This window comes from Syngnathus leptorhynchus, chromosome 10 (assembly GCF_054491065.1).
Source record: "Syngnathus leptorhynchus isolate UIUO chromosome 10, UIUO_Slep, whole genome shotgun sequence".
Lineage (NCBI taxonomy): Eukaryota > Metazoa > Chordata > Actinopteri > Syngnathiformes > Syngnathidae > Syngnathus > Syngnathus leptorhynchus.
The window spans coordinates 11,434,409-11,461,126 of NC_141204.1; the positions used below are offsets into that span (position 1 = coordinate 11,434,409).

Sequence of the window (26,718 nt, forward strand, 5' to 3'; positions counted from 1 at the left end):
TCAGCCGCAGCTTTTACAACGTGGATTTGTCTCTTTGGCTTTCACAGGTGGTAAGTCTCTTAGAACAGCTCCCAAACCAGTGAGGCTCGCAAGCGCTTTGCGTAGCGAGACGGAGAAAAATTGATTTGAGCTATGATCAATGTCTGAAAACAGAGGGCCGCGTGCAATGGTGCCAACGACGAGAGCAAAGTGAGAGTGGGCCGCATAGCGACGACAAAGCTAGTTAACGTCAAAAGCTGAAAATGTAATCCAGCGGTGAGTCAAAATGATTGCGCGTGATCTTTGCCAGATCATCTCCAAGCAAAGTGCCGCATGTGATTAACCTTAATCCAATCTTTCTTCATGAAAATGTATTCTATTGGCAGCCCGAGGGGAGGCGGCAGCCGGCCGGGCCTTTCGCGTGATTAGCTATTCCGCATTCGCTCTCAAGTTCAGCGCAGGGGACCAGCGGCTTTCTCACAACCGCTATTACATTTTGCGATCTGCTATTTACTGCGGCTTTCCTAAAAACAAACAAATGAGATAATGCGGACGGGGAGTCTGGGATTAATTTTGAAGCAGCTGATTAGTGCACTAGCGTCCCGGGATAATGATGTCTGGGACCGAGCCGAAAGAGCCTCGGGGCTACAAAATAGACGCGCGCGCTCCCACATTGGAGCCAACGCCCCTCCGCCCTCCGGCACACGCTCCTCCGTCTCTGCTTCGTGGCGTTTTACAGCAGGCGAGGTCAACTTATGACCTGTGAGCCGTTTAAAGCCCCGTGAGAGCATTCGATCCGCCACACAATGGGAATAACTTGAGCAAGTGTGATTTCGAAAAGACAGCAGGAAACATTTTTCAAAATGTGGATTACAAACTTTGCTGTACAAGTAATTTTCATATCATTTGAACATTAAAAGCAAACACATACACTTTTTTTGGACAAATATATACAGTACATCTTCCTAACGGGTTCAGTGGCATTTTTAGTTCTTTTAAAGAGAAAAAATTTATTTTGACCCGAGTCACTCAGAGGCTTCACACAAATCGAGTGGATAAAGTAGTTCAGCACAAAGAAGAGTTTTTTTTTTTTTTTTTTATTCAGTGGTGGAAGCGAGTCTTCCCAAAGAACAAAAAAGTGCAAGTCAGCGCAGCAGCCGGATCAGGTCCAAGCCGATGCGTCCCCTCTGAGCGTCCACATTTAACACACGGACCTCCACCCTCTCCCCAGGTCCCAAGGCCAAGCTGCGGCGGTGCTTGCCAACGGGCAGTTTGTCCAAAGTAATTTTGCTCTTATGGATGAGGCCCGAGCGGCCCACGCCGATGTCTACGAAAGCCCCGAATAGACATGTGTTTTCTACACGGCCCGTCAGGACTGCGCCCACGTGTAGGTCCTGAATGGACACAATGCCTCGCTTAAAGTCCTCCTGCCCAAAATCTGGGGATGGCAAAGACACAAGATGACATCACGTCAGTTGCTTCGGGGCAGTAGGGGAAAGGGATGCGGTGGAAAAATAAGAGGCAGGCCGTAAAACAGCAGGATTACATTTCAGGAAGTAACAAAATCTTCCTCTTTACATTTTTTTTCCAAGTGATATCTGTCTTCCTTTCTGTCGTTTTAAAGCAAACAATGAAGGAAAGGAAATGTTGAGGGCCAACTCCACTTAACAACATGAGAAGCCCAAGGCTGTCTGTTGACTCAGCTGAGCGTGATGCAGATACTTGACGTCACCGAGAAGCTTCGTTTTTGACATTGTGGTCACGGAGGCCCGCCCGCACAAGCGCTCTATACTCGCAAGTGACCGGCCGGCTAATCAGAGCTCCATCGCTCGACGTCATTTAGGTTGACAACGCATCGACCCATTAAGTATCACTCACGTGTGACACTTCTTAAATTCCTAATTACATACAGTAGATTATGGATCGCAACATCAATACTACACGTCATTGAAGCACGCGTTTTTTTCAGCACGATGCTCCGGTCGGGGTCCCCGTGAGACGGACTTACCTTGCCGGATATCAAAGCCGGGAGGTTGGGTAAGGCCATCGACAATGAGCCCGAGAGTCTCGGGAGTGGTGCTGAGCATTTTGGACAGTTCGTCCATGCCGCTTTTGGCCACTTTCTGCTCCACACTCTGTTTGAGATGCGCACTGCCGATTTGGCTGGCACTGCCGCCAATGAGGGAAAGAAACCTAGAAATAACCATGACAAAAAAAAAATGAGTTTGAATTCTCTTGGCTGGGCTACTTTGACCAGCCGTGATCGACCCATCAATGGAAACGCAAGAACGAGCACCAAATGTATTCATTCATTCATTCATTTATTTATTTATTTATTTATTTTTCTAGACCTGTTTGGGCACTTTTGTAGGTTTTACAAAAACGTAAGTATCATGGTGCTACTTTTGTACAAGTTGCAATGCCCCCCCATAAAAAAAAAAAAAAAATCATGGGTAAAAAATTATAGGTAGTGGTGTCAGTACTGAGAGAAAATGTAGCGCTGCTTACATGTTAAAAATGCACCTTTGCTAAATCCAACACACATTGACTGTGCTCCCATCCCAGCGCGCTGTCACATCTCATCTCCACTTGTGTGGCACGCCAAGAAAAATCTCCTGTTTTGGGGATGTTGACACCCATTCAAAGCTATTAACGTGTGCGTCTACGTATACTCGGCACCAACTCCAAGTGGCATGGGAACCGCAGTGGCAAATAAAGCTTATGTATAAACGTGTGTGTGTGCGTGTGTATTATTTACAGTGGAGACTCCCCACAGCTGGTGATGGATGTGAATGCATTTGCCTCCCTGTGCGGACCAGCTGGATGGTGCTTGTGATGGATGTCGCTCGCTGGTAGCCTGACGCCAACCAGAACCACCCCCCAGCTTTCCCACCCACTCGCCGCAGTGATGGACTCAACAGGTGGGCACGCACATAACATTGCTTCCTAGAAAATGTTGTTGGGAAATGCTTATTAGGCAGCGGTACGGCCAGTGCGGATGTGAAGGGGGCACGCGTAAAATGCCCCAGACAGCTGTGAGGGGCAACAGAATATATGTCACATTTGTACGGATGAGTCTTCCTTCTTTAAGGAGCTAGCATATATATATACATTGTATTTATTTATATTGTGTCTAGATAGGTTCAGTGCTTAGGAAGTGCAGTCCACAAATGAATTCATGCTCCAATTGTCTCGATTTTAGCACAGGTCGAAGCCATCAGACCACTTACGAAGAATAAAGCAAAGTTTTTTGTTATTGCTATTGCCATACAGATTCATTTATTGCTTGTGTTGGTTCAATCAAACATGGGATGAAGATTTTGAAAAAATAATTGCATATGAAATCACAATTGCAATAAAGAGGGTTGTAATTTGATTATTTTTCAAAATTGTTCAGCCCTGCTGTGTGTGTGTTGTATATGGTTACAGTGGGGGGGGGGCGTGGGTTGTGAGCAGTAATGGGGATTCAATTTCTCTAATGTGATGAACGCGATATTCCTTGCACACCCCCTCTATGCACGCACGCATTCACACACACATGCACACAAACACACACACACATTCCTCAGCCATCCTCCTTCCTGTCAGTTTTGCAACTGCGTTGTATTTTGGGATGTGTGAGTAGCAGATTCTTGCACCACTGCACAAGCTAATTTACTCCGGGCCATTAGTTAACCTTGACTTACTGTAGGACAAGTAAACACCTACCTCAAATACATTTGATACCTCCCTCCTCTGTACCCTCCTCCCCGCCACTGGTGCCACCTATTATTTTAACTGAGCTTGGTTGTGAATTAATGAGAAAAGGATAACAACACAAAATATTCAAAAAATGTGTGTTTAGGTGTTCCAAAACAACTGCCCTAATACACGATAGAGGCAACGAGAGGTGGTGAGGTGATGGAAGTTCCGGAGAGTTGCACCACAAGCGCCAAACACGCACCCGGCCGCCTCGCACCTTTAAAAAAAGCACATCGGAGCCTCGAGTGTCACAAGGCGTGTAGACTAAACACGGCTGAGTGACTACAGCTGGAGCAGAGAGGGCTCCCACGCTCACAAGTCAACATGAAACGCACGCTTTGATTCCATGTGCTTCGGAGGACCGTGGGCATCGCCCCTGTCAGCAATTGCTCCTCAGCCGCTCGCAGAGCCCATAGCCGACACGCCTCCTCTTGCGGAGCGGAGGGCCTCTCTGAAAATTGAATCAAGAATGCCACGATAAGCTCCGCCATATGAGAAGGCGTCCAAATCGACTCTATCCCAGTCCAAACTTCGGCCAAGTGTGTGTGTGTGTGTGTGTGTGTGTGTGTGTGTGTGTGTGTGTGTGTGTGTGTGTGTGTGTGTGTGTGTGTGTGTGTGTGTGTGTGTGTGTGTGTGTGTGTGCGTGCGCGTAATGTCCTGTACCTCTGTGCCACATCGTAGGACTCTGGGTGGATGCAGGTCTGGTCCAAAGGGTTGACATGTGTCGCGACGCTGACACTGCATTTCCCTTTGACCTTCTTGGCAACCGCTTTAGCTGGCAGCAATGGCAGTGGCGCACGCTCGGCGCTGCTGTGACATGACGAAAAAATCAATTAGAAAGTACAATATTGACCACTACTGTGCAGCGGAAGCTCAGAGTAGAGCCCTAATTGTCAGGACAAATATGCATGAAAAAAGTCTTTAGCCGAGACAAGACTACAAATAATTCATTAAAATTATTGGAACCACTTTCACACAAATGACGGAATCCAAAGTCGCTCTGGGTCCGATTGTGGTTCCACTGAAATTTGGAATCGTGACGGTTTTGTGATTGCGTTTTCTATAGCTTTTAGTTTTTGTTTTTTTAATTGAACTTGCAAAAATGGTATTTGGTACCTGTTGCCAGTTTGGTTAATTCTGATGAAGCCAGCGCACTGCTGGTAGCTCTTTGGTCCCATGCCTTTGACCAGCTTGAGTTGTTCCCTGTTGACAAAGGGCCCGTTCTGCTCTCTCCATTCGGCGATGTTGCGAGCCCTTCCCATGTTTAAGCCCGCGACGTGCCTACATGAATACGACGACAACAAAGATATCGTTGCATAGCGGTCTAAAAACAGTTCCGTGACGTGTCCGCCTACCTCATCAGAACCTCAGAGCAGATGTTGATGTCGACTCCGACGAAGCTGACGCACTCCTGCACCACGCCGTCGAGCGCCGCCTTCAGAGCAGCGGATGAAACGTCGTGCTGGAAAAACACATACCGAAGCAATGAAATGTTTTCAGGTGAGCCCACACCAAAAGAAAGTCAGAAGCAGGTCAAATGACTGTAATCCCAAACTTTGGTTTCATCAACCATTCTGATAGGCATCTGAAACTTTGTAGGCAGGAAGTCCCCTGGGAGGATGATTCAATTTCATCCCGAAAAAGAGATTAGCGGCGGCCGAGCCAAAACAAATCCTGACACGACGGGCGACGTTTGACTGACAACGACGGGAAAAGGAGCTCTGATTGACAGATGGAAAGATCGCACGGTGCAAAGGCGCTTGGTGTTTAACTTGGCGACGAATAAAGATGGTCTCGATGAACTCTTCGTCTCTGTGCGCGTCACAGCCACCAGCCCAACAACAACTTGGGAAGAGCTTGCAAAAAAAGCTTGGAATGTTTTCGCTATTAAGGAGGACAGGGGGCGGGATGGGGGACCAAGATCAAAGAGGGCCGACACTGGACACCAATACCTCGGCAAATGCCGGATGATTAGCAGACAAGCAAAGGACATTTACCGACTGCGAACGTGATCGAGTCTGCTTGAGTCGTAACACAATCAAGCTCACAAGAACCACTTTCAAGTTAAAAGCCAGCAAGGAAGCAGGACAGCAAAAAAAAAACGCCGTTGGCACAGTATTGCAAGCTGCTACGCTCGTTTTATTTACGTGTCAAATTCAATTTTGTAAAAGTATTGTGCACCGTGCACTGAATGGAACACGCAAAAGTAATTGTGTCACGTCGTTACTACGTCACTCAACGCTAATTCAGGCCTGACAAGGTTTTTACTTAAACAGGCTATATGATTTTAGCTAACGCTGAGCCAGAGCTCACGCGACCTTTTCGACTCTAAGATGACCTAAATACTCGAAAAATACGTTTATGAAAAATACGTTTCTGATAACCAAAATCCCCATTAAAAAACTTAGCAAACTTACTAAAATGATAATTCAGGCCTAACTAATTGATTGCAGGTTCCTTCGAATCCTGAGCCCCCCCCCACACACACACACAGCCAGAGGCATTGTGAAGACAATAAAAATGAGGCTTGAAATGACACCACGTTGCCATTTCCCAAGCGGGAGCACGTGAATGATTGATGAGTCGGTGTGAACGAGGGCGGAGACGAGCGAGAGTACGGAGCGCTGGAGAGGAAATCACCTGAAATGTTACACCGGGGGAGAATGTTTTCACACGAGAAGCGTAGATGAAGGCGTTTGCGCCTCCACCTGCGCTCACATTCTTAATGTGCAGGTCAGAATAGCGCGCACACACACACACACACACACACACACACACACACACACACACACACACACACACACACACACACAAAGAAACGTTCCCAATTTCTGACTCGGATGCAATTTGCACTTGGTGATTCCTTTCAGGGGCGAAACACTTTTCAGTTTTTGTTGTTGTTGTCGTAGCACAGCGTGGTTGTTTTAGCAACACAGACAAAATGGTGGCGGTTGCCTTTTATCGGCTCCTTTCAAATATTTCTGATGCGTTAAGATACTCTTGCTTGTCAACCTGGAGACAGTTCACAGGAAGTGACAGGGTTGTTGTTTTTTTTGAATGACTTAAATATCAAGTTGCACTCATCTCTCAACCTCCCTTGTCATGCAGTCATTCACGTCCTCTGACATAGTAGGAAGTCATTAAAATTGCAGGTTTCTCCCATTGATAAAAGTCTCAAAGATTGTTTTTTCCCACGCTTCACAACCATCCATCTGTGTCTCTTGTTAGTCTTTGCTCATCTTCCCCTGTGGGCCAAATCATTCAAGAATGAGTGACGACGCGCGCGCGCGCAGGCACATGCACGCACACACACACACACACACACACAGACCTGCCCGTTGTAGTTGAAACCTTCATATGTAACGTGACTTGATTTGTGCAAGAAGGAACCAATTGGAAAACTGCCAATCCAAAACCCACCTGAAAATGCAGTTATGCGATTCACCTGGAGATATATAAACCCGCTATATAAACGTGATTTTTCAATCGGAATGGGAATGAGGAGTCACGAGCCGCTTTTACAGAAAAAACATTCCACTGGAAGAACAGTACTTGCCACTTTAAGCGCTTTTATCAAGGCAGCCATCCAGCAATTGGACTGTAAGTGTGATGGCGGAATTTTGCTGGATTTCTGCTTCCAGCACTGATTGCACACCATCTCTACCAACTCAGGATGAGAGGAGGGTGGGAAAAATAAAGGAGGTTAGAGTGACAGTTGGCTTAATATCCGGCAGGCAGGCGGGCGATGTTTTCTTATGCAGCAGAGTGTGAGCGTGCGTGTGCGTGTGTGCGTGTATATAGTATGATTCAAATAACTTTCACACCATTCAAGTGTCTAACTTCAGACCAATTGATGTCAATGATAGCATAAAATCTGAACACTCAATGATCGTGTTTTAAAAGGTATGGAACCCACGTATGCCACAGCAAAATCGACGTTCCCACAGCAATCGTAAAGTCCGATCTGGTTGCAACGCTCCTCCACTTTCCTCATTTCCTCCGTTCTCTCCAAGCTGTCACTCAACGGCCCAAGCGGCGGGAGAGGCAATGGGTGACCCCGCTGTGCCAGTTGGCTCAAGTTACACATGCCCCAGTGACATTTTTCTCTTTGGGCCTCACAAGCAATCATCTCTCAGAAATCTCATAATGTAACGAAGCACACGTACAGGATGACGAACAAATAGAGCTCCTACAAACTTGCACGGCGCTCGCACACACAAAGAGAAATTGGCGAGAGCTCACAGATCGGAGGGATGCCCCGTCTCTTATCTGTCAGCACCCAGGGTTTATTTACCCGCTTATATTATCATTTGATGTTGACCTAGTCACATGATCTGAGGGTAGGAGGCGAGCACCCGGCCGGCACCCCGGAGAGTCATGTGATGAGAGACGCGGCCCTGTGACCCAAGCGGGCTTCAACGCACACAACGACAAATATGAGCACACACATATTTGGGATCATCAAATTTGCATGGCTCTCTCCAAACGAAAGGGAGAGTCCAGCATTTAAAAGTTGTCACAAAGCGATTGATGCGCATGGAGGGAAAAGCTGCGCACGCATACACACGCATCCACATCTGGATGACACGTAGCAAAAAAAAAAAAAAAACGCACATCACTCCGGGTCATTAATTGAGTTAGCGGTGAGCGTTAGCGTCATGTGTTGACACAGGGCTCAGCCGACTTGATCTCCAACCCCGGGCGCCTCTTCTTCTATATCCTCCCTCCCATATTTGTGTTTTCCCTGAAATACGAGGAGCCGCCGTGAAGCCTCCTACCTGGTATGTTCCGATGCCGATGTGTTTTGGATCGATCTTCACGAGCTCCGCCAGTGGATCCTGGACGCGTCTTCCGATGGACACTGTTGACATACACAGACGTCAAGCCAGCCAATGAGGTGTCGCCGGAGACTCAATGAAAGGCCGCAAACTATCCAAAGCGGGTCTTGGAATATTCACCGCTGCATTATTTCTAATTCCCCAAAATGCAAATGTTCTCAGGCCTGAGGGGGAGGCCAGATTCAATCTGCAATAATTAAAGCTGCCTTTAAATTAGAGCCCCCGCATCTGTGGCTTGTTGTGGAGAGGGACTCATTTACACAGGCGCATGCACACAATTTGGACTCCATTGAATTTATAACCGTCCCAAAAAAAGATTGGACAAGACTAAATCAACAATTTGATTTTAAGAGAAAAAACATTTTGTCATTTTAGGAAAATAATATTAAAAAATAGATTTAATGGTGGGCGGCTCGGTGGGGCACTGGGTAGCACGTCCGCCTCACAGTTAGGAGGATGTGGGTTCGATTCCACCTCCGGTCCTCCCTGTGTGGAGTTTGCATGTTCTCCCCGTGTCCGCGTGGGTTTTCTCCGGGCACTCCGGTCTCCTCCCACATCCCAAAAACATGCTTGATAGGCCGATTGAGCACTCCAAATTGTCCCTAGGTGAGAGTGTGAATGGTTGTTCGTCTCTGTGTGCCCTGCGATTGGCTGGCAACCAGTTCAGGGTGTCCACCGCCTAGTGCCCGATGACGGCTGCGATAGGCTCCAGCACGCCCGTGGGGACTAAGCGGTTCAGAAAATGGATGGATGGATGAAGATTTAATGGTGATGACAGAGCGCTTGTTTGTTTGTGTTTTGCCCAAAGCAAGACGTCTTTAAGAATGAATGAGTGTTGATTACGGGACATCAGACTTGGATGTTGCTAGCAGAGGACAAGGGCAATAAGAGGAAAAACAACAATGACGACAACAACAACCAAACAAGACGAGCTGTGGAGTGAGGAGGGAGTATGTCTGCAATAAAGGGCTCCCCTCTCCCTCTTTCTCTCCTCCGTCACTGCAGCCTGAGAAAATATTTGGACAGGGATGGAGTTTCAAACCTGCCCTTGCTCACTGCACCCACCAAACCCCACTGTCTTCTTTTCTCCGCCACTTATTAAAAGTTTATGGGCACGACAGTTTAGTGTTACTTCAAGCACAAAGAGGGCAGAGAAGTCAGATCGTTTTGCTGGGCAGTCGTGATTGATCAGCTGACAACGTGGGGTAGCCTCCTCTGTCACCTAGGCAGCCAGGTGAGGGCTTTCCTTACGCCATTTAAGAACCGTTTCTGGAGACGCCACCAAAGGCCTGATTATCAGCCACTTCAGAAGATTATACCGAGCACTTAAACTGAGGTGCTGTGTGTGTTAAGAGTGAATTTTCTTTTTTCTCCCAAATCCACTCGAAGCCAGTCGGGGTCAATCAAAGTCAATGTTAAAGCAGTTAAATTGATTAAAGCGCGGTACAAACATACAGATAACTTGGCTGTAGTTGAGCATCTTCCTCCTTTGAGCAATTGTTGGCAAAGTCCGATTATCCGTTGTCCCTGAAGATTATCATGTGTTTGGGGAGGCGAAGCGTGAGCTTGCCTTGGTGATAGCTGGGAAAAGGTCCAGGCTGACTCATCGAAAATGTCACACACACAAAAAGGTAACGAGACTAAGAATCAGTATGTGTGTACCCCGGTTAAGAAGGAGAGAGTGAAGACAAAAACAGTCATTTTGCAATCCCCTTAAAGCTCCATGCGCATCGCCCCTTTGTGGCCATTTCAAAGAATACCAGCGTGACACCGCCACGTCGTCCAAAATGCTGGGAATGGCCGCAAAAAAAATAGAGGGCTGATCACAGGAAACGGGTGAGGAATAATTCAGTCTCGCTTGATTTAAGGCTTTTTATAGAGGAAGTCTGCTGGAAACATTTGTTCTCGGAAACAGTGTTTCAGTGTTGCCGCTGTGTGTTCAGTGATGGAGGACGTGGAGGAACGCCGCAGAGACATAAGCCCGTCTAATAGCAAAGCCAGATCTAAAGTGGCAATCGTCCTGCTAGAGTGGAAATATCATCAAAATGCCACGGCTCAAGATTACCTGCACTTCGAAGGTTTGGGTCCAAATCGGGCATCTCTTTAATCGCCTCAGGGCTCACGCTGTAGATGGATGCGCCGGCCTCGTTGGTGATACTGGGGGGGGGGGGGGGGGGGGGGGCACATAAAAGGTGAGGAATAAATTTGCAATATTTTGAGAAAACAAAATAAGAAAAGACTTTTGGCCACGTTAGCAATTTCACAAGGGAAAAATGTTTACTACATAAGTTTTTTTAATAATTCGTCTTCATTAAATTGTGAGCTTTGTGAGAATAAATAATAATTTTAAAGACCATCTGCACAAGTTACTTTCCTATGGATTCTAACCGAGCTGGATGTTGACGAATCATCGAGGAAGCAAGCACTACGTTTATAAAAAAAAAAAAAAAAAAAAGAAATTCACTGAGACTGTCGTGACTTCTCTACTTATGTTACGATACTGACATCTAGCGGACGTCCGGATGTACTGCAAGCAAGCAACGTTTTTTTTGGGGGGGGGGGGTTTACCTTAAGTACAAAGTTTGGCAGGAAAAAAATTCGTTTTACAAATATCAATTGAAAGAGGAAGTGTGTGTGTGTGTGTGTGTGTGTGTGTGTGTGTGTGTGTGTGTGTGTGTGTGTGTGTGTGTGTGTGTGTGTGTGTGTGTGTGTGTGTGTGTGTGTATGTATGTATATATATATATATATATGTATGTATGTGTGTATGTATATATATATGTATATATGTATATATATATGTATATATATATGTATATATGTATATATATATGTATATATATATATATATATATATATATATATATATATATATATATATATATATATATATATATATATAAAAGAACTTGTTGACGATTTGTTTTTGATCGAAATTTGGAGGCTTTAGTGCAATTGCTTTTGGCTCAAGAGATACTAAAGATGGAAAAAGCAAAAGAATAAGGGGGTTTGCCCTTGGGGCTTTCAAATATGATGAGGTCAGTGCCTCCTCTCAATGTTGTACAATTTAAACTACAGCCTTCTTTCACTCTCACACACGCACGCATTGCTAAACCCTGCCGCAGGCCCGCAATTTAAAAAGCGATCCATGGTCACCGCCAGCCCCCCTCCCCCCTGCTCTGCCCCACTGTTCTTTTTGTCAGATCGCCATCCATCGCGCTGACAGCTGACAGATCACCATGGTGACACCGCTAACGAGCAGTGGCACATGACCTTCAGAGAGGTCAAGCCAGAGCCGATAATTAAACCAACGGCACACACATTGAGATGGACGCTAAAAGAAGAAGTCGCATTAACTGCGACACAACATTCAAATTGAACACACAAGACACTTTCAATCACAAGTGATGAGAATATAAATTGGGCTAACGGTTGCTACCGCAGGAAGCTTAACACAGGCACGACCTGTCAAACATCTACTTTTTTAGCATGAGTGATTTGAACCACGACTGACGATATGGTGTTGGCAAAATGTGGTTCAAAATCCAAATTTTGACCACATTACAAGCTAGTACACCGAGTCCTACATTTTAATGCTCCTACAAAGAGCACACAGTGAACAGGTTTGCGCAAGGGTGTCACAATACGGTTGCTTTGTGCTTTTCTGTTTAATGGTTTCATATTCATGGCCTGGAAGCATTTATCATCATTCTGACTCGACTACCGCGTTGGTCTCGGCTAGAGGACCGAAGAAGCTCCATTCCAAATGAAGCAAAAACAAGGAGCTCTGCGCGTGACAGAAAGTCGGCTCAACTCTGCCAACTACATCACCGCATCAAGGGACAAAGGGTGAAAAGACATCGCAAAGCATAAGCGAGCGTTGCCAAGTCCCGATCACATTCAAATGAATTGAGGCCGGCGAGAAGGCCGCCGGCTAACGGCACACTAGTCACAGATCCAGCTCTGAGCCCTCACAGCATGGCGGGTTGCCGTGGCAGACCAGAAGCTCGTCTACTGGCCAGCTCCGAGGCCTGCATGGGTCACGCAAAGTCATTAGTTGCCTTTGCTTGGAAAGACATGACTCGGAGGCCCTGTGGGGTCCTGCTAGAGAGGGTGGGTTGGTGGAGAGGCAGGGGGCATCGTTTTTCGCACCCCCCTCCCCCCCATCAACTGTGAACACATGGAAGAAACACGGGCCCTGCCAGTGAAGCCGTCCCTTCCCGGGGCAAAGTCACAACCAATGGCTCCCGCTATCCTTCTCCATATGAGTGTTGGTCTTGAAGGAAGCTACGCAGGCGCACATGCACACGGACACCCTTGGGCCTGACGCACAAAATGAGTGACCCCCGCTTGCTGTCCAAATATCCCAAGAGACGGATACACACTTTGATACCTCATTACAGCCTCTAAGCACACATGCACGCACGCACGCACGCACGCACGCACACACACACACGAAGCCTGCCTGTAAATTATAAACAGCCCATCAGATCAGTCAGAAAAGATGAGGGGGTGATAATATCACCAACTCATCTGATACAGAGGACGAAAAGTTGACGGGAAGGAGGCGGGAGGGAGAGGAGGGGGAAGGCGCTATCCACACGTGTCATTTGAGTTAGCATCCAATGCCTTGTTAGTGAATGGCATTGAATGCCCCACATGGTCAAATGTGCCACACTATTTGAAAAAGCAACTTGGTGATGAAATGCTGCACCCATGAGGGAAAAGGCTATTAAATCTTGAGCGCAAACGAGTGAGGGAAAGCGTGGTTTGGAAACAGAAGGGTGAACAAACATTTGGACAAAGTCTCCATAAGTGTCCACCCCGTCACGACATAAGTTCATTTGTTTCAGGAGTTTCATTCAAAAAGGGAAGCTTTCAAGCCGACTTTCGTGTGTCTCAGATTAGATTGACGTCAAGTAAAAGCCTGGAAGAAGCTGCAAGGTCACAAATTAACACCCCAAATGTCTTCATGCAAAAAACACACAAACAAACACACACAAAAGTCGCTGTGGATGGGGCTGCTCAAACAGCTCGCTTCCATTGTTCAGTCAGCTGCAAAGCGTCACCTCCGGGACACACATTTGAGCGATGTCTCCTTCTGCCCACACACGACACACGCGGGCACACACACACACAAACGCGTACATGTCGGCTTAGAAGACGATGACATTTTTCACAGAGAAAAGCGTCCAAATGGCAGGTGTCAAGGGCCGTCAGTCTCCAGCAAAGACGCTAGGAGGCAGGCAGGGAGGGCCGCGTGCGCAAACACACACACAAAGCCCAACTGCCAGTGTGAGGCACATCTGAAAAGAGCAAAGCCTCACAGACACTCATGTCAATTCTTCTGCAGCAATGGCCCGTCTATCTCACAGATTCATACACACGCGCGCGCACGGACACACACACACACACACACGCACGCACGCGCACACACACACGCACACACACACGCGCACTTACACACACACGCGCGCACACACCTAAAGACGGAACCCCAAATCTTTCTGTCACACTGGCGTGGCCCTGAAGGAAGGTGAAGAGACAGAAGTTGACCAGGTGTGAGGCCTGATGGGCCAAAACGTGTTGCTAATGGAAGAAGAGGCAGCATGATAATGACTGTAAATGCACTCCGGTCATGTGACACAAAAAGGAAACGCACTGAAAACTTCTCCTGCCATTGTCAGACTAAAGCACAGCTGCTAAAGATTGACGGAAGTGGCCGGTAAATAAGTTTCGTCAAATGTTAAAAGAAGGACATGTGGGACGGGCGAATCAGCGCCATGTGAAGCAACTCGCCTGACGGACACATTTGGAAGCATCAATGCCAATCAAAAACATAAGGTGCGTTGCAGCTCATCGCTGCGTTCTGTCAGGAACATACACGGTGTGCACAATTATTGGGCAAGTGAGCATTTTGACCATATTATCATTTTCATGCGTATTTTCCAACTTCAGGTTGTTTAAACTTGAAGGCTTAGTGGTTTTAAGCATATCAAGTGAAGTGTATTTGTGTAATGAGGGTGCGGCCTAAGGAGGTCAACACCCTGTATCAAGGTGTGCATAATTATCAGGCAGCGTCTTTTCTTTTGGCAACATGGGCCAAAAAACAGATTTAACTGATTCTGAAAAGTCAAAATTTGTGAAAAGTCTTTCAAAGGGATGCAGCACTCTTGAAATTGCCAAGATATTGCAGCGTGATCACCGAACAGGGTCACAAGAAACGTGTTGAGAAGAAAATATGTAAATTAACTGCCAAAGATTTGAGAAGAATCAAACGTGAAGCCACCAGGAACCCGTTATCCTCCAGTGCTGTCATATTCCAGAACTGCAACCTACCTGGAGTGTCCAGAAATGCAAGGTGTTCTGTGCTCAGAGACATGGCCAAGGTAAGAAAAGCTGAAACCCGACCACCACTAAACAAGAGACACAAGTTCAAACGTCAAGACTGGGCTAAGAAATATCTCAAGACAGACTTTTCAAAGGTTTTATGGACTGGTGAGATAAGAGTGACTCTTGACGGACCAGATGGATGGGCCCGTGGCTGGATCAGTGTCGGGCCCAGAGCACTTCGATTCAGACATCAGCAAGGTGAAGGTGGAGTACTGGTAAGAGCTGGTATTGTTAAGGATGAGCTAGTTGGACCTTTTCAGATTAAAGATAGACTCAAACTCAACTGATTTTCTTTTTTGACGATGATCATTGGGACTTTAACGTTAACTATTTTTTTTTTATTTTTTTATAAATGTCATTTTGTAAATTTTTTGTTGTTTGCTTATTATTCTCACTTAAACAAGTGATGTGGGAACATTATCGTTTTTCATTTAGTTGCATAATATTTCCGTACACTAACAGTTGCCTAAAAATTGTACACGCGCAGATTTTCTCCTTAGAAAGCCAAAACCTCAGTTTTACTTTATGAAATAATCATATTGAAGTTTATTAACATTTTGGATAGACTGCGGTCACTGTATTTGTTAAATCATAAAATTAGTCCTCAAAAATACAGATTGGTGCCGCCACTGCGTTTTCGTCATCGCTCGCTCGAGCCGGCGCCTGGCAGTGGGCCCAGACACTGTTCTTGACAGAAGATACACAAGGCCATCAATGCGGTCGGCTGCGGCTGTCCTGCTCGTCCCTCGAAATTATCTCATCTTGCTGGAGGGCGGGGTCAAGGGCGTATGGTGAAGACATCTACCCGTGGGAGCCAATCAGGGAGGGAATGATGACTACTACTTGAGAGCGAGAGAGAGAGTCAGGCCACTACTTGGGGCAAAGGCATGAAAGCCGCCGGAGAGTCTAGCGTAACCAATCCAGAAAACAGCTGAGTAGATCAGAGACGGAACAGTTGAATTGGCTAAGATTCAAAACTAAGCAAGTCCAATGATCAACTCCGTTGTTGCACTTCAATTCCAAAGGTTAATTTGCCTTTTTCATTGACAAAGCAAGCGGTCAAGAAATGAGTCGTCGTTATCGGCCGGAAGTTCTCGTGTGTGCGTGTGTGTGTGTGTGTGTGTGCGCGCGCGTGCGTGCGTCCATCTGTCTATCATCACCACTGCCCAAGGAGCTTTCTAACTCCCCCCTCCCCATATTCTTGCCCTCCGCTATCATTAGCATCAGCTTGTTTGAACCAGACATGGTCAACTTGTCATTGTCGATGCACACGAGACTCACGCTATTGAAGGGGACCTTTCGCTGCAGTGGAACAAAAGCTGAAGTTCCAGATGACTTGTCTCATTATTTTGGAATGTGTGCATAAATCTTGAATTAAAAAAAAAAAGAACAAAAAACAAAGAAGCCTAAACACTACTGCAATTATAACAGATGACATCATTTCAAAGTGTTTTTGAAGCAGGACATTTTTGTGTCGGTTTTTTTGTTCAACTGTTAATATCACTGACTGAAATCATCAGCTTGTGAGTATGCAATAATGTGAGGGAATGTAACGCCATTTGTACGTAAACAACCACCACCAACAAAACGGCGCATGGATATCAAAGTGTCCGCAAGCGTCGAAGAATTGACTATAAAATCGGACGCAATTTCAAGTTCAGGAAAGCCGGCGGGCTGCCATTTCTAGCCGTCATTCCAGACGAGCACTGAGGCAGAAGGACAGTGAGAGAGACAGGCGGGAAGGGTGAGAGTGGGGGCTGCGGGCAGAAGACACAAGGAAGTCACAACGGGCAACGGGAAGCAGACGGCGCAAATTAGGCTGCAGCCTTTCCGTGCATCGACATCCATGTACAGTGAATAGGAAAAGGCCACACACCCCTGTTTGAATCTCAGGATGTTGACACTACGGTCAAGTCCCAAAATGTCACTGAAATTGGGTGACTATTATACCAAAGGCAGTCCTAGCAATTGGCAAGACGTCACACTGCTCATCTTAGATAACAAACTTGTTTGTCGCCGTCATAATGAGACTGGTCGGGGTCGGTCGCGGGTCAGCCGGCGGGGGAGGAAGACCAGAGGACCAATCATCGTCCCCGTTGAGGAACTCGATGATGGTCCAAAGTGGCAGGCCAAGCAGCTGGAGACTTTCAGGGTCTCATCCATAAATACAAAATACCACTGTGGAACTTTCCGCCCTAGCATCAAAGATGCTTTCTATACACACAGAGGGCCATATGTCATTTCGGAGTGAAGCGGTGGCGCGTGCTTTGAGTACTTCCTGGAATACTAACAGCATGATTAATTCAATCAACGGGCTTGTGAATTTCCCATGAAAGTGTTGTACAAATATAATTCGGGGTGATATGAATAATCAATCAAAAAATGGTTCCAAATGTCTTTCAAAGGCTAAATAGCTCCATGATAAGAACGAACAAGAGAGACATTATATCTGGAACGCCTCAACTGAAAAATATCTCGACTCATAACAATCCCGTTAATGTAATAACGCCGTGCTTTCACCGCGTCTGTAAAAGAAGACGACAAGGCGGGTGATTGGAGCAAAGGTGTTGCCGCTGATGAACTCGGAATGATACGCATTCCAGCTTACGTGATTCTAGGCTGCGGTCCCGATGCGAACCTCGAGTCAACAAACAGAGCCACGGCGAGCGCGGTGAGGCCGCCGGGCTTGTTATGCTTGGAGCAAGCTCCTGCTGCGTTGCACGCCCAAGCGTGGGCCGGGCCCGCTTACAGACACAACCTGCACCGCAAAGCATCCCCTTAATTGGCCCAAAGTGAAACAAAGTCCAGATGTCTTTAATAGACAATATGGGAGGGGAGGGGTGCATACCAATTTGCCTGTGTGCCTCTGTCCCTCTCTCTCGCTCTCTTTCGCCCTCCATCTTTTGTTTTTTTCCCAATTCCCCGTCCCTCAACCATTCCTGTCCACGCTCGAACATTTCATTTAGATAACGACTCGACAGCCACGACATCTGTGACGAGGAATGCCACCTGATGATCACCTCTGACTGACAACAGTAAAAACTGCACCGCATTGTTTAGCGTCCAAATGACTTTAGCAACTAGCCCTTGAGAGCACCACAGACACTGCTCATTTTTTTGCAGTTAGCAATGTGAAAAGTTCTATGAAACCAACTGAGCAGCAGGCTGGACATGGCCCACGATTATTTTGAATCCTGCGCAGAGAACTCGCTAACAACATGCTGTAAGTGGCTTCGGTGCTTCTCTCTTGGCTAGCAACTGTCAAAAACGACCTCTGCACTTAATGCTTTCGTGAGTTTCATTTACCCGAGAAAGTGAAAGGAACGGGAAACGCCACGACTATTTGTTACATGAATGCTGAGCATTTTTTAAACATTATTCAAGTGCTACAGAATCTACAGAATCTTCCACTCGGTAGGTGAACGAGAGGTCCCACTCGTTGTTATGCATGGCTTTGTCACAATTAGATTGAAGCCTCCAATGAAAGGGAAACCGTGTTTTCCTTTGGCCGTATCAAGTTATTTGAGGAGAAGGTATTACAACTGCTTTTGATTATTTTTATCCCCTGGGGCGTACCTGAGGGACGCTCAAACTGCGCAAGAGATAAAGACGAGAGCATCAGCAGAGCGGTCACGGCTCCTTGTGCATTCAAACGTGCCAGAACAAGCACAGAGAAGCGCTGACGTGTTGTAGCTTTACAGGTGACCCTACTTTAGTCTGAGGTGCTCGGATGGGAGATCTTACCAGTAGGACACGTCCAGGGGGTGAAAGTAGCACTTGGCGATGAGGTCAGCGAAGAAGGCCTCAGTCTCGCGACATGCCGTCCCGTTGCCGATGATGACCTTGCCGCAGCTAGTGTTGACAAGCGGATGGGAGGACAGTTAGTGACTTACCCATATCAAAAATAATAATAATAATAATAATTTTGCTGTGGCAGTACTTGTGATTGACCATAAGGTGTCGCAATTTCTCCGCTTCCCTATCATTGCGGCAGCCATGCAGGTAGACAACATCCGTGTGGAGGATTTGACCTGCGAGCAGAAAAGAAACAAGATAACATTTTTAGGATTTGTCAACTATATTTTTTTTTTTTCCGTGGTCCACATCATCATCTCGTTCCCTCACCGGTTGGGGAGAGGATTGCCAGCTTGCAGCCATGCCTGAAGCCAGGGTCCACCCCCATCACAGTGCAGCCCCGGACCGGACACACCAACAAGCGCTGGCGGAGGTTTCGCACAAACATGGCGACCGACTCTTTTTCGGCCGCTTTGGTCAGGTTGGTTCTGAAAACGGGGACACGGGTAATAAGACTCGAATTGACGGTGAGGCTAAAGACAAATAAGTTTGGCAAACCTGAAAGTTCTGCTGAGAAAAGGCACAATAAGCCTTTTGTAAGAGTCCTCCACTGAATCCTTGATAAGTGCTTGATGGTCCTCCCGAGCGTACATTTTTGGTTTCCACCTGCATTCAAACAAAGGTTATGCATGCGCATGCGCGTGTGCTCATCTGTGTGCTCGTCTGTGTCAGTGATGTGACCTGTTGTTGATGGACCAGCATATAAAGTTCTTTTTCACCCTGTCAGGGATGTTCACCTTGACTGTCAGAATCTTCAGACTCTCACCTCGGTTGATGGCCAACGTCTGGGAATGCGAAGAAGATGGACTTCACACAACGTAGCAATATTCAAAATACAATGTCATGAATTTTGTATTATTATTTAGCACATCACATTATCATTGTTAATGTTTGGCAATATAGTGAAGTCACGGCTTTTCTTGACGAGGATGTTCCGCTGGTTTCCAACGGCGTTGAGGTGAGGAGATGACATTGGCCAGGCCAGCCATGAGTTCTTCCCCTCTTATACTGATTCAAATGATCAAGCATTTGCTCTTTTTGTTCATTTTCTTGGATAATCAATGTGACTTATTGTGACTTTGTGGGCTGGTGGATGGACAGATGGCTAGCTAAAACTTGGTATTATCAAAGGCAGATTTTCATTTTTATATGAAGAAGGGATCACGTTTGTTCCTTGGCTGAGGTCCTTTAATTATGACATGCAAACTTGACTCCACATCTCGAGCAGAGAAAAGTTAAATATTTCCTACTCTGCATGCACCCAAATGATGATGATCCTCTGAGCGTGTCCCGCAGCCAGCCAGTCGTGCTGCTGTGTTTTGACCCCCCCCATCAGTTGTTACATGCTGTTAAGCAAACAGTAGTAAGTGTCTGACCTTTTCAGCGGGGAACCTTTAGCCCGCCACGGCGCAAGGCACGATAAAGGAGACGTCAATCTGGAGCCCAAGTGGAAAAAGCGAGCTGACAAATGCCACCAGTATGCCAGCGTCAACAGCAGGCAAGGACCGCCAGGCCTGCCCCCGCCGCCCCCGCCGTGCCACAACCGTTCGAACTCAGCGCCACCCTCGCGCAAAAGCAGCAACGTGAGAAACACAGCTAATGGCGTGTCAGGGGCGTGCTTTCTGGAATTAGGTGGAAATGTACATTTCTCCATGGACGGCATGTTTCCGCTGCGGGCGGCCGCCTCGACTGCCATGGCATTTCTTAAGTCATCTTCGTCAAATGGCACACCTTCCGATGGGTGCGCACGCCTGAGCACTTCAAGTAGTTAAACGAACGCGGTCGAGTTGAAAATTAGGAAAATCTGGAAGTCAGCCATTGTCAAAGTGCCTGAGCGACTCCTTTGATTGGAGAAATCCAAGGTATGCACTCAACTGTACCTTTTGGCGGCCCAGACTTCACTTGGGCTTTGACACAGTTTACATTTAGAGAGATTTAAAATACTTTCCAGTTCCGATTTCTGACTTGATTTTTTTTTTTTGGGTCGACCCACCAAATTCATGAAGCCTCCCCTCTGTGTTGTTTCTCTTTTTGCTTTCCTTCAAATGTCTCAAAACAAAATGAGGCCGCACGCCATAGCCAAACGCGCATGTTCCTCACTTTCTCCCTTGGTCGGGTCACTACACAGATAGCGGGTGATCCAAGAGCAAGGGTGATGCAAGACTAAGCCAGAAGAGCGTGGTTGCGCATGACGCGGAGCCCAGAGTGACAGGTAGCGAGGTAGCGGCCAACGCCTGACGAGAGCAGAAGGACGGACCGCCATCATCGCCCGCTTGGCAAGCAGCAGAAAGCACCCGAGGGCAGGCGGGGGCAGCCGGCCAACCGCTGTCCTCTCGCTATACAACTCCTTGTCTTTCTCTATCTTTCGTTAGAGGAATACTGTCATCAACACATCCATCCACACCATGCAGACTGTCCCGGATGACGCAAGTGGGACAGGAGGTCAATCAAGTCCAAGAACTGAACTGTTCATAATAGAACTGTTGCCATGATACAACTTTTTTTTGTAAAATTCCATCGATTCGTACGATACAAATTTAATCATAGGGAAAGAAAAAAAAATAATTCTTCAAATTTTGGAGCACTTCAAAAAAATCTCTGTGTATTGTATTATTGATACACGGTGAATGTGCAATGTAAACGCTAACTAAATGAAATTATTTAAGGCAGTGCCATTGTGGATAAAGTGACTCAGTCATCACACGAGACCGCGGCCCTGATGGGGCCCCTGCTCATCTCCATCCAAACACGCTTTTTGCATGTTAAAGACAGAGCAAAACAAACGAGTTGCACCTGTCCATCAAAGCTGAGTGTTGAATCGATGAAGCAGCTCCATTCATGCTGAGCGTTCTGCAGGCGAGCCCCCGACGGCTGGTCTTAGTAAGCGGCATCGCGGCCCACAAATTGGTCCTGGCGTACGCCGCCTGCTCATAGCTATGAGGTAAACACGTACTCTTCACAAGAAGGCCTTAAAATCTGACGTGATGGCATGAAGTCCCAGCTGGCTATCTCGGCGTGCCTCTCAAGAATTGCGCAGCGTGATTGCGGGAGTTCGCGACAGATTGAGATTGATTCAATTAGCAAACTGTTCAATCAGTCGTCAAGAAGGAGTCCCTCCTTGGTGGCTATGGGACATCTCAAGGCGTGAGAAGGAAAGGGCTTTGAAGAAATGAATGTTTTTCTAAGATAAACTTCGCCAACAAAGAGAAGATGGTGAGTTTATCGAACTCAATGCACATGCAATCTTTTACGCTGTATCTCAATTAGCAAAGACGTACATTGCTTGTTACAGGTTCTACAATGTCATCTTGAACCACGGTATGCAACCTTTCCCTCCAACAGGGTGGAGATGGTGGATTTGCAAATGTGAACAAGCAAGGGGGGGCAAGTGTATGATCTCGCTCTCAAACGCCTCCCGTCTCCCACCTGCTCAACCAGCCCGCGCCTGGCCGACTTGATGGCAAGAAAAGGTTCATTTTAGCCGCAGTCCGACAGCTAGCGGGGTCACTGCGGATTAACGCTCTGTGACAAAAGCGAGTCATCGAATTAAGTGGGTGGAGAGAAGAGGAGCTGACGGGGTTTGGGGGGCTGGTAAGTGACGAACACTCCATCTGTGCTCTCTTCCTTCTCTCATTCATTCATTCCGTTCCTTCTCTGTCCTTCTGCTCGGGGCAGCGAGAGCTGTCAGGGCCGGGGAGCGTCTGTCAGTCAAGCGCTCTAATCCAATGGCATGTCGACGGGGGACATGTCACATATGTTAAGAGGAGAGAACAAGGGGGACTTGCTGGATGTGTGTGCGCGGGTGTGTGTGTTATTTAAAGACTGGAGGGCAGAGCCCGCTTGCCAGAGAGCGCTGGTACAGCACAGAGGCGGCTGACGGGAGCCATGGTGACATCTGAGGCCCGGGACAACTCTGAGTAACACACCAGTCACTGGAGGGGTCAGGGCATGGTGAGGGGTAGGGGGAATGCTACAAAGGGGGTAAGGAGGCTAACCGCCACTGACGTGGCTTTGCATTCATAAGCGACACGTGCAGGGCACACACAGATGGCATGTGTTGCTGCGGGTCTATGTGGCGTCAAAACACTTCCCGCACATCAAATGAGGCTCGGTTTGGAGCGACGCCATTCATTCATTCACACAAAAACAACAAAATCACTATTCACATGCTAACAGTTAGCATCAACATTCTCTGGTTATTTGAATGAAACACAGTTTAGTACTATTTTTATTGGCTTGCGTCCGCGTGACTATTCTCTGCGCTCTCAGTGGCCACACCAGAAGGAGGAGCAGAACAAATGGAAGTGCAGCACAAACTCATGATGGACAAACTGTTTAGTTCTTCACCTTCAATGTACCCTAAATATATTCTCATAAAGTACAAGAGGTTTATTTTCCCTCTTTGCTGATTTCAACAGGGAAAGATGGTTTGGGATACGACTGTTACGAGCGTGCTCACACAGCAAATTCAATGTGTATTTCAAGGCACCAGTGGAGACTGACAGAGTGAAGACTTTCTGGACTTTGTGGCGTACCTGATGAGGCTGGACGCGCCGGAGCGTGCTGGTGAAATCAAAGTAGAGGTGAAACTTGTCAATATCCTGTTTTTTGTTTTTCTGAGCCGCCGACTTGTTGTCGCTCAGTTCCGTCTTCACTTCTTTCTCCTTGAGGGCGGTCTTGGTCACCGACGAATGGAGGCTCACGTCGTCATTCTCACACCTACAGGTGCGGCGCAATATTCAAAAAGAGGAACGGTGGGTTTGTCTGTGTGTGGATGTGCTCTCACAATGTTTTCACGTAGGTGAGCGTTTCGGGGTCTTTGGCGATAGTGTAGGCCAGGATATGGAGCACGCCGCTTGACACCTCTTCCACAGACGAGAGACCTGATGAAAACACACAAAGGTTCATGTTCAAGAGTCCATTTGTTTGTCGAAATAATAACAAAAAGAAGACTCATTTGTAAGTTGATAGACTCGTGCGCGTGTGCGTGTATCACACCCTCTGTTCCGGGTTGAACCCATGTCCTGAAATCCAGCGTGTGCGGCGCCTCGATCAGAGCAGTGGCAGCTGGCTCGAGACCCAGTGCTTTGGCCTTGCGCACTTTGGTTACCTTGCATCCTTTCTTGTAAGGCGTGTACTGCAAACACAAGACAGTCGGACCACATGCGTTTTTGATTTGTTTGATTTTAGTCCTTGGAAAGGACATTCTGACCACGTGATCCAGTTCATCGGCGGATCGGCAGCTCCTCAGGCTTTTTTCAAGTTCAGCAGTCAAAAGGCCGTCTTTTTTTAGAGTGGTGATTATAGACTGTGTCTTCTTTGCCAAAGCGCTATAACAAGATACACAGAAGGTGGCATGAATTAAATTCACGTAAACAACAAAGTGGCTGCTTAGTTCACAATTTGAATTGTCTGTCTCGTGAGAAGATACAAGTATTGTATTCATTCATGTTCTTAAAGCACAGCGCTGCTTCTGGCTAACGGAAGTCCTGGCCAGTACGCACGCTTTTTGAGAGACATCAAACACACTCATTCTATCAAAATAAAACATACAATTCAAGTTACACTTAACAATTATAAAGAAAATATCTAAGAGGTGTTATACTATTTAATATTTCATATTTATTTTATTTTATTTTTTGGCTGGTTGCCAGGTGTTTGCAACAAGGTTGCACATACTTAGATTTCTAGTATTTAACTAAAATCCTGAATCACCTGCACTGCAGTTGTGGTGGGTATTGAAAAAACCTAAAAATTTGCCTTAACTCTAAATTGGGTTATTACTCAAAATTTTACTGCAGGCTAAATAAAATATCTGAATACATAAATGTTGATTCTGTACACATTTCCCTCTTTTGTTAACTCTTGGATATTTTACTTAATGAGAGAATTGATGTACCCGTCTTAAATATGACTCGAAAAGACGGTTGGTTGGCGCCACCTACTGCCAATCATAGTATTTGCAGCCTACATAAAAATCTATATAATCGCCCCAGACAGAAAGTTTTCAAACGATGAGCTCGCTCCACTTAAATTCAGTTAGATGTCAACATCATAAAAAACATATGATACATATTTTATAACAAATGAACATATTTGGCAACAAATTTAATTAGAATTGAAACTGGTAGTTTGATGTCATCTGATCATTTTCTATCTTGGGACGTGGACGGCACATCTCAGAGCATGTCTGAGGATTCACACTGCTCACCACAGCTCTCCGTAGACCAGCTGGACATCCCGCACGGCGTCAGCGTCCATGTGATTGATCATCTCCTTGCGGTAGCGCACCATGAAGGGCACTGTGTTCTCCTCGCGCAGCAGCGTGACAATGTTAGCGCAAACCCAACGCTGTACGCACGTCAGTGTGGACAGCACCTGAGCACACAGTGATGAGTATGAGTATTTCAATTACTTACAGTTATTGCTCTTTTAAGCAATTGTTTTTAAGGGAAAGAAAAAAAGAATATTCTATAAAAATTTAAAAAATTAAAAGAATTCAAGAGGTTTTTGCCTATTTCTTGTAAAAGAAATCAAGTGCACTGAGACAAAATACCTCAATGGGGTCCCAGTTCATATCAAGTTCCCCTTTCACCGCAGATTGCGGCTGTTTGGACCGGCGAGCCGATTGGCACCCTGTCTTCTGCTTCTTCAGCGCTGGCTCATCGAAGGTGAAGTCGTCTTCATCTTCTTCTTTCTTTGCGGTCAGGACAGCAAATGACGGGACTTCAGGGGGCCCCGTATCTGATTGTGAGATATGTGACATCCTCTGCATGGGAAAGCAGATTTACAATGAGCAAATGAACCAAACAATGCGTTTTCAGTTTGATCGTACTGCACCTCCTCTTTTGTCCTGACGCTTGGTCCAGACTCTGTTGAGCCTGATTGTACTTGTACATCTCCGGCCTGTACATTTGATTTGTTTTCAGGCTTTTTCTCCTGTAGCCCAGCTTTGGGGGCTTTTGTGCCCCTCTTGGCGTTCTCACTTTTAGGCACTCTGAGTTTGGAAGGTTTCTTGGAGGGTCTCTTCTCAACTGCAGCTGAGACACCAGGAATTGACTTTGGCTCAGGTGGCTTCCACTCCTCTTCACTGTCAATGCTGTTGCTGTTGTGGGAGAGAAAAATATATTTACTTAATCTTTCTGCTGCTCAAAACAACATTGTCAAAGAAACTACAAAACAGCAGAAAAAAATTGCCCACCTGTCTTCGTCTGAAACCGAATCCACGTAGTCCACTCGGACCGGGGTTCTTGCTTTTTGACTCATCTCTTTAGGAGAAGGATAACATATAAAGACGTCGGGCCCTTATGACAGTGAACAAGACGCCAAATCAAGAAAAAAGTTATCCTTTATTTTAGCTAGCTGCTCTTCGCTAGTCTAATTACAACCGAGCTCATTTCAAATTTGGCGCGTCACTCCCTCACTGTCCGGACGGCAAACTACGATTTGAACTCGACACTTTCGTTCGACTTCGATGCTTACAAGCGAAAGAATAAGCAAGGCAACTTTATTTCGCAGACAATTCACACCATGTTAGTCCGTAAAATTGTCCGGTTGGAATAAACTCCGGTAGTGATTTAACTTCTTCACACAAGTAAAACATGAAGCGTCGTCGGTTTAACGCACGCTGTCGCTACCTAAAGGCGAAGAAGGAAATTGCATAATTGGCAGATAGACCCATGGACAGACAGACAGATAGTCAGACAAACAGACGGAAAGAGAAAGAGCTACAAGATTCAAGAATTTTTATTGGCCATGTTTGAGCATGCTAAACAAGGAATTTGACTTCGGTACATCTCAGCCTCTGTTCGACATTTAGGTGACTAACAACATTCAGGACATGTGCGAAAATTGACAAATATTCTCAAACATCCCCTGATCTTAAACTCCCAGGAGGGCAAGGAAAAACACAAAA

At 46.5% G+C, this 26,718-nt stretch overlaps 1 protein-coding gene and 1 long non-coding RNA gene across 4 annotated transcripts; both read right to left on the minus strand.

Moving 5' to 3' along the window:
• Positions 1-1,087: 1,087 nt before the first annotated feature.
• On the minus strand, positions 1,088-26,437 carry srbd1 (S1 RNA binding domain 1). Of its 3 annotated transcripts, none has more exons than XM_085922539.1 (20): positions 26,005-26,437; positions 25,644-25,908; positions 25,360-25,572; positions 25,015-25,181; positions 24,016-24,133; positions 23,802-23,940; positions 23,590-23,686; positions 23,339-23,522; positions 19,485-19,588; positions 19,302-19,409; positions 19,074-19,231; positions 18,889-18,979; positions 18,693-18,800; positions 10,624-10,715; positions 8,499-8,581; positions 5,076-5,182; positions 4,837-5,001; positions 4,384-4,527; positions 1,988-2,172; positions 1,088-1,417 (listed from the first exon to the last, which is right to left on the minus strand). In XM_085922539.1, exons 1-20 carry the CDS (start codon positions 26,067-26,069, stop codon positions 1,125-1,127), a joined length of 2,886 nt encoding a protein of 961 aa, XP_085778665.1. In that variant the 5' UTR covers positions 26,070-26,437; the 3' UTR covers positions 1,088-1,124. The 3 variants fall into 3 exon arrangements, 2 of the variants coding, with proteins under 2 accessions (XP_085778665.1, XP_085778664.1); XM_085922538.1 differs by having other exon boundaries at positions 4,384-4,530; XR_015067446.1 differs by lacking the exon at positions 1,088-1,417 and adding an exon at positions 4,056-4,171 and having other exon boundaries at positions 2,157-2,172; positions 4,384-4,530.
• LOC147050439 (uncharacterized) lies at positions 5,198-8,484 on the minus strand. The gene is made up of 3 exons (XR_015067447.1): positions 7,277-8,484; positions 7,052-7,140; positions 5,198-6,965 (listed from the first exon to the last, which is right to left on the minus strand). It is a non-coding gene; the product is annotated as an uncharacterized LOC147050439 (long non-coding RNA).
• Positions 26,438-26,718: the final 281 nt, after the last annotated feature.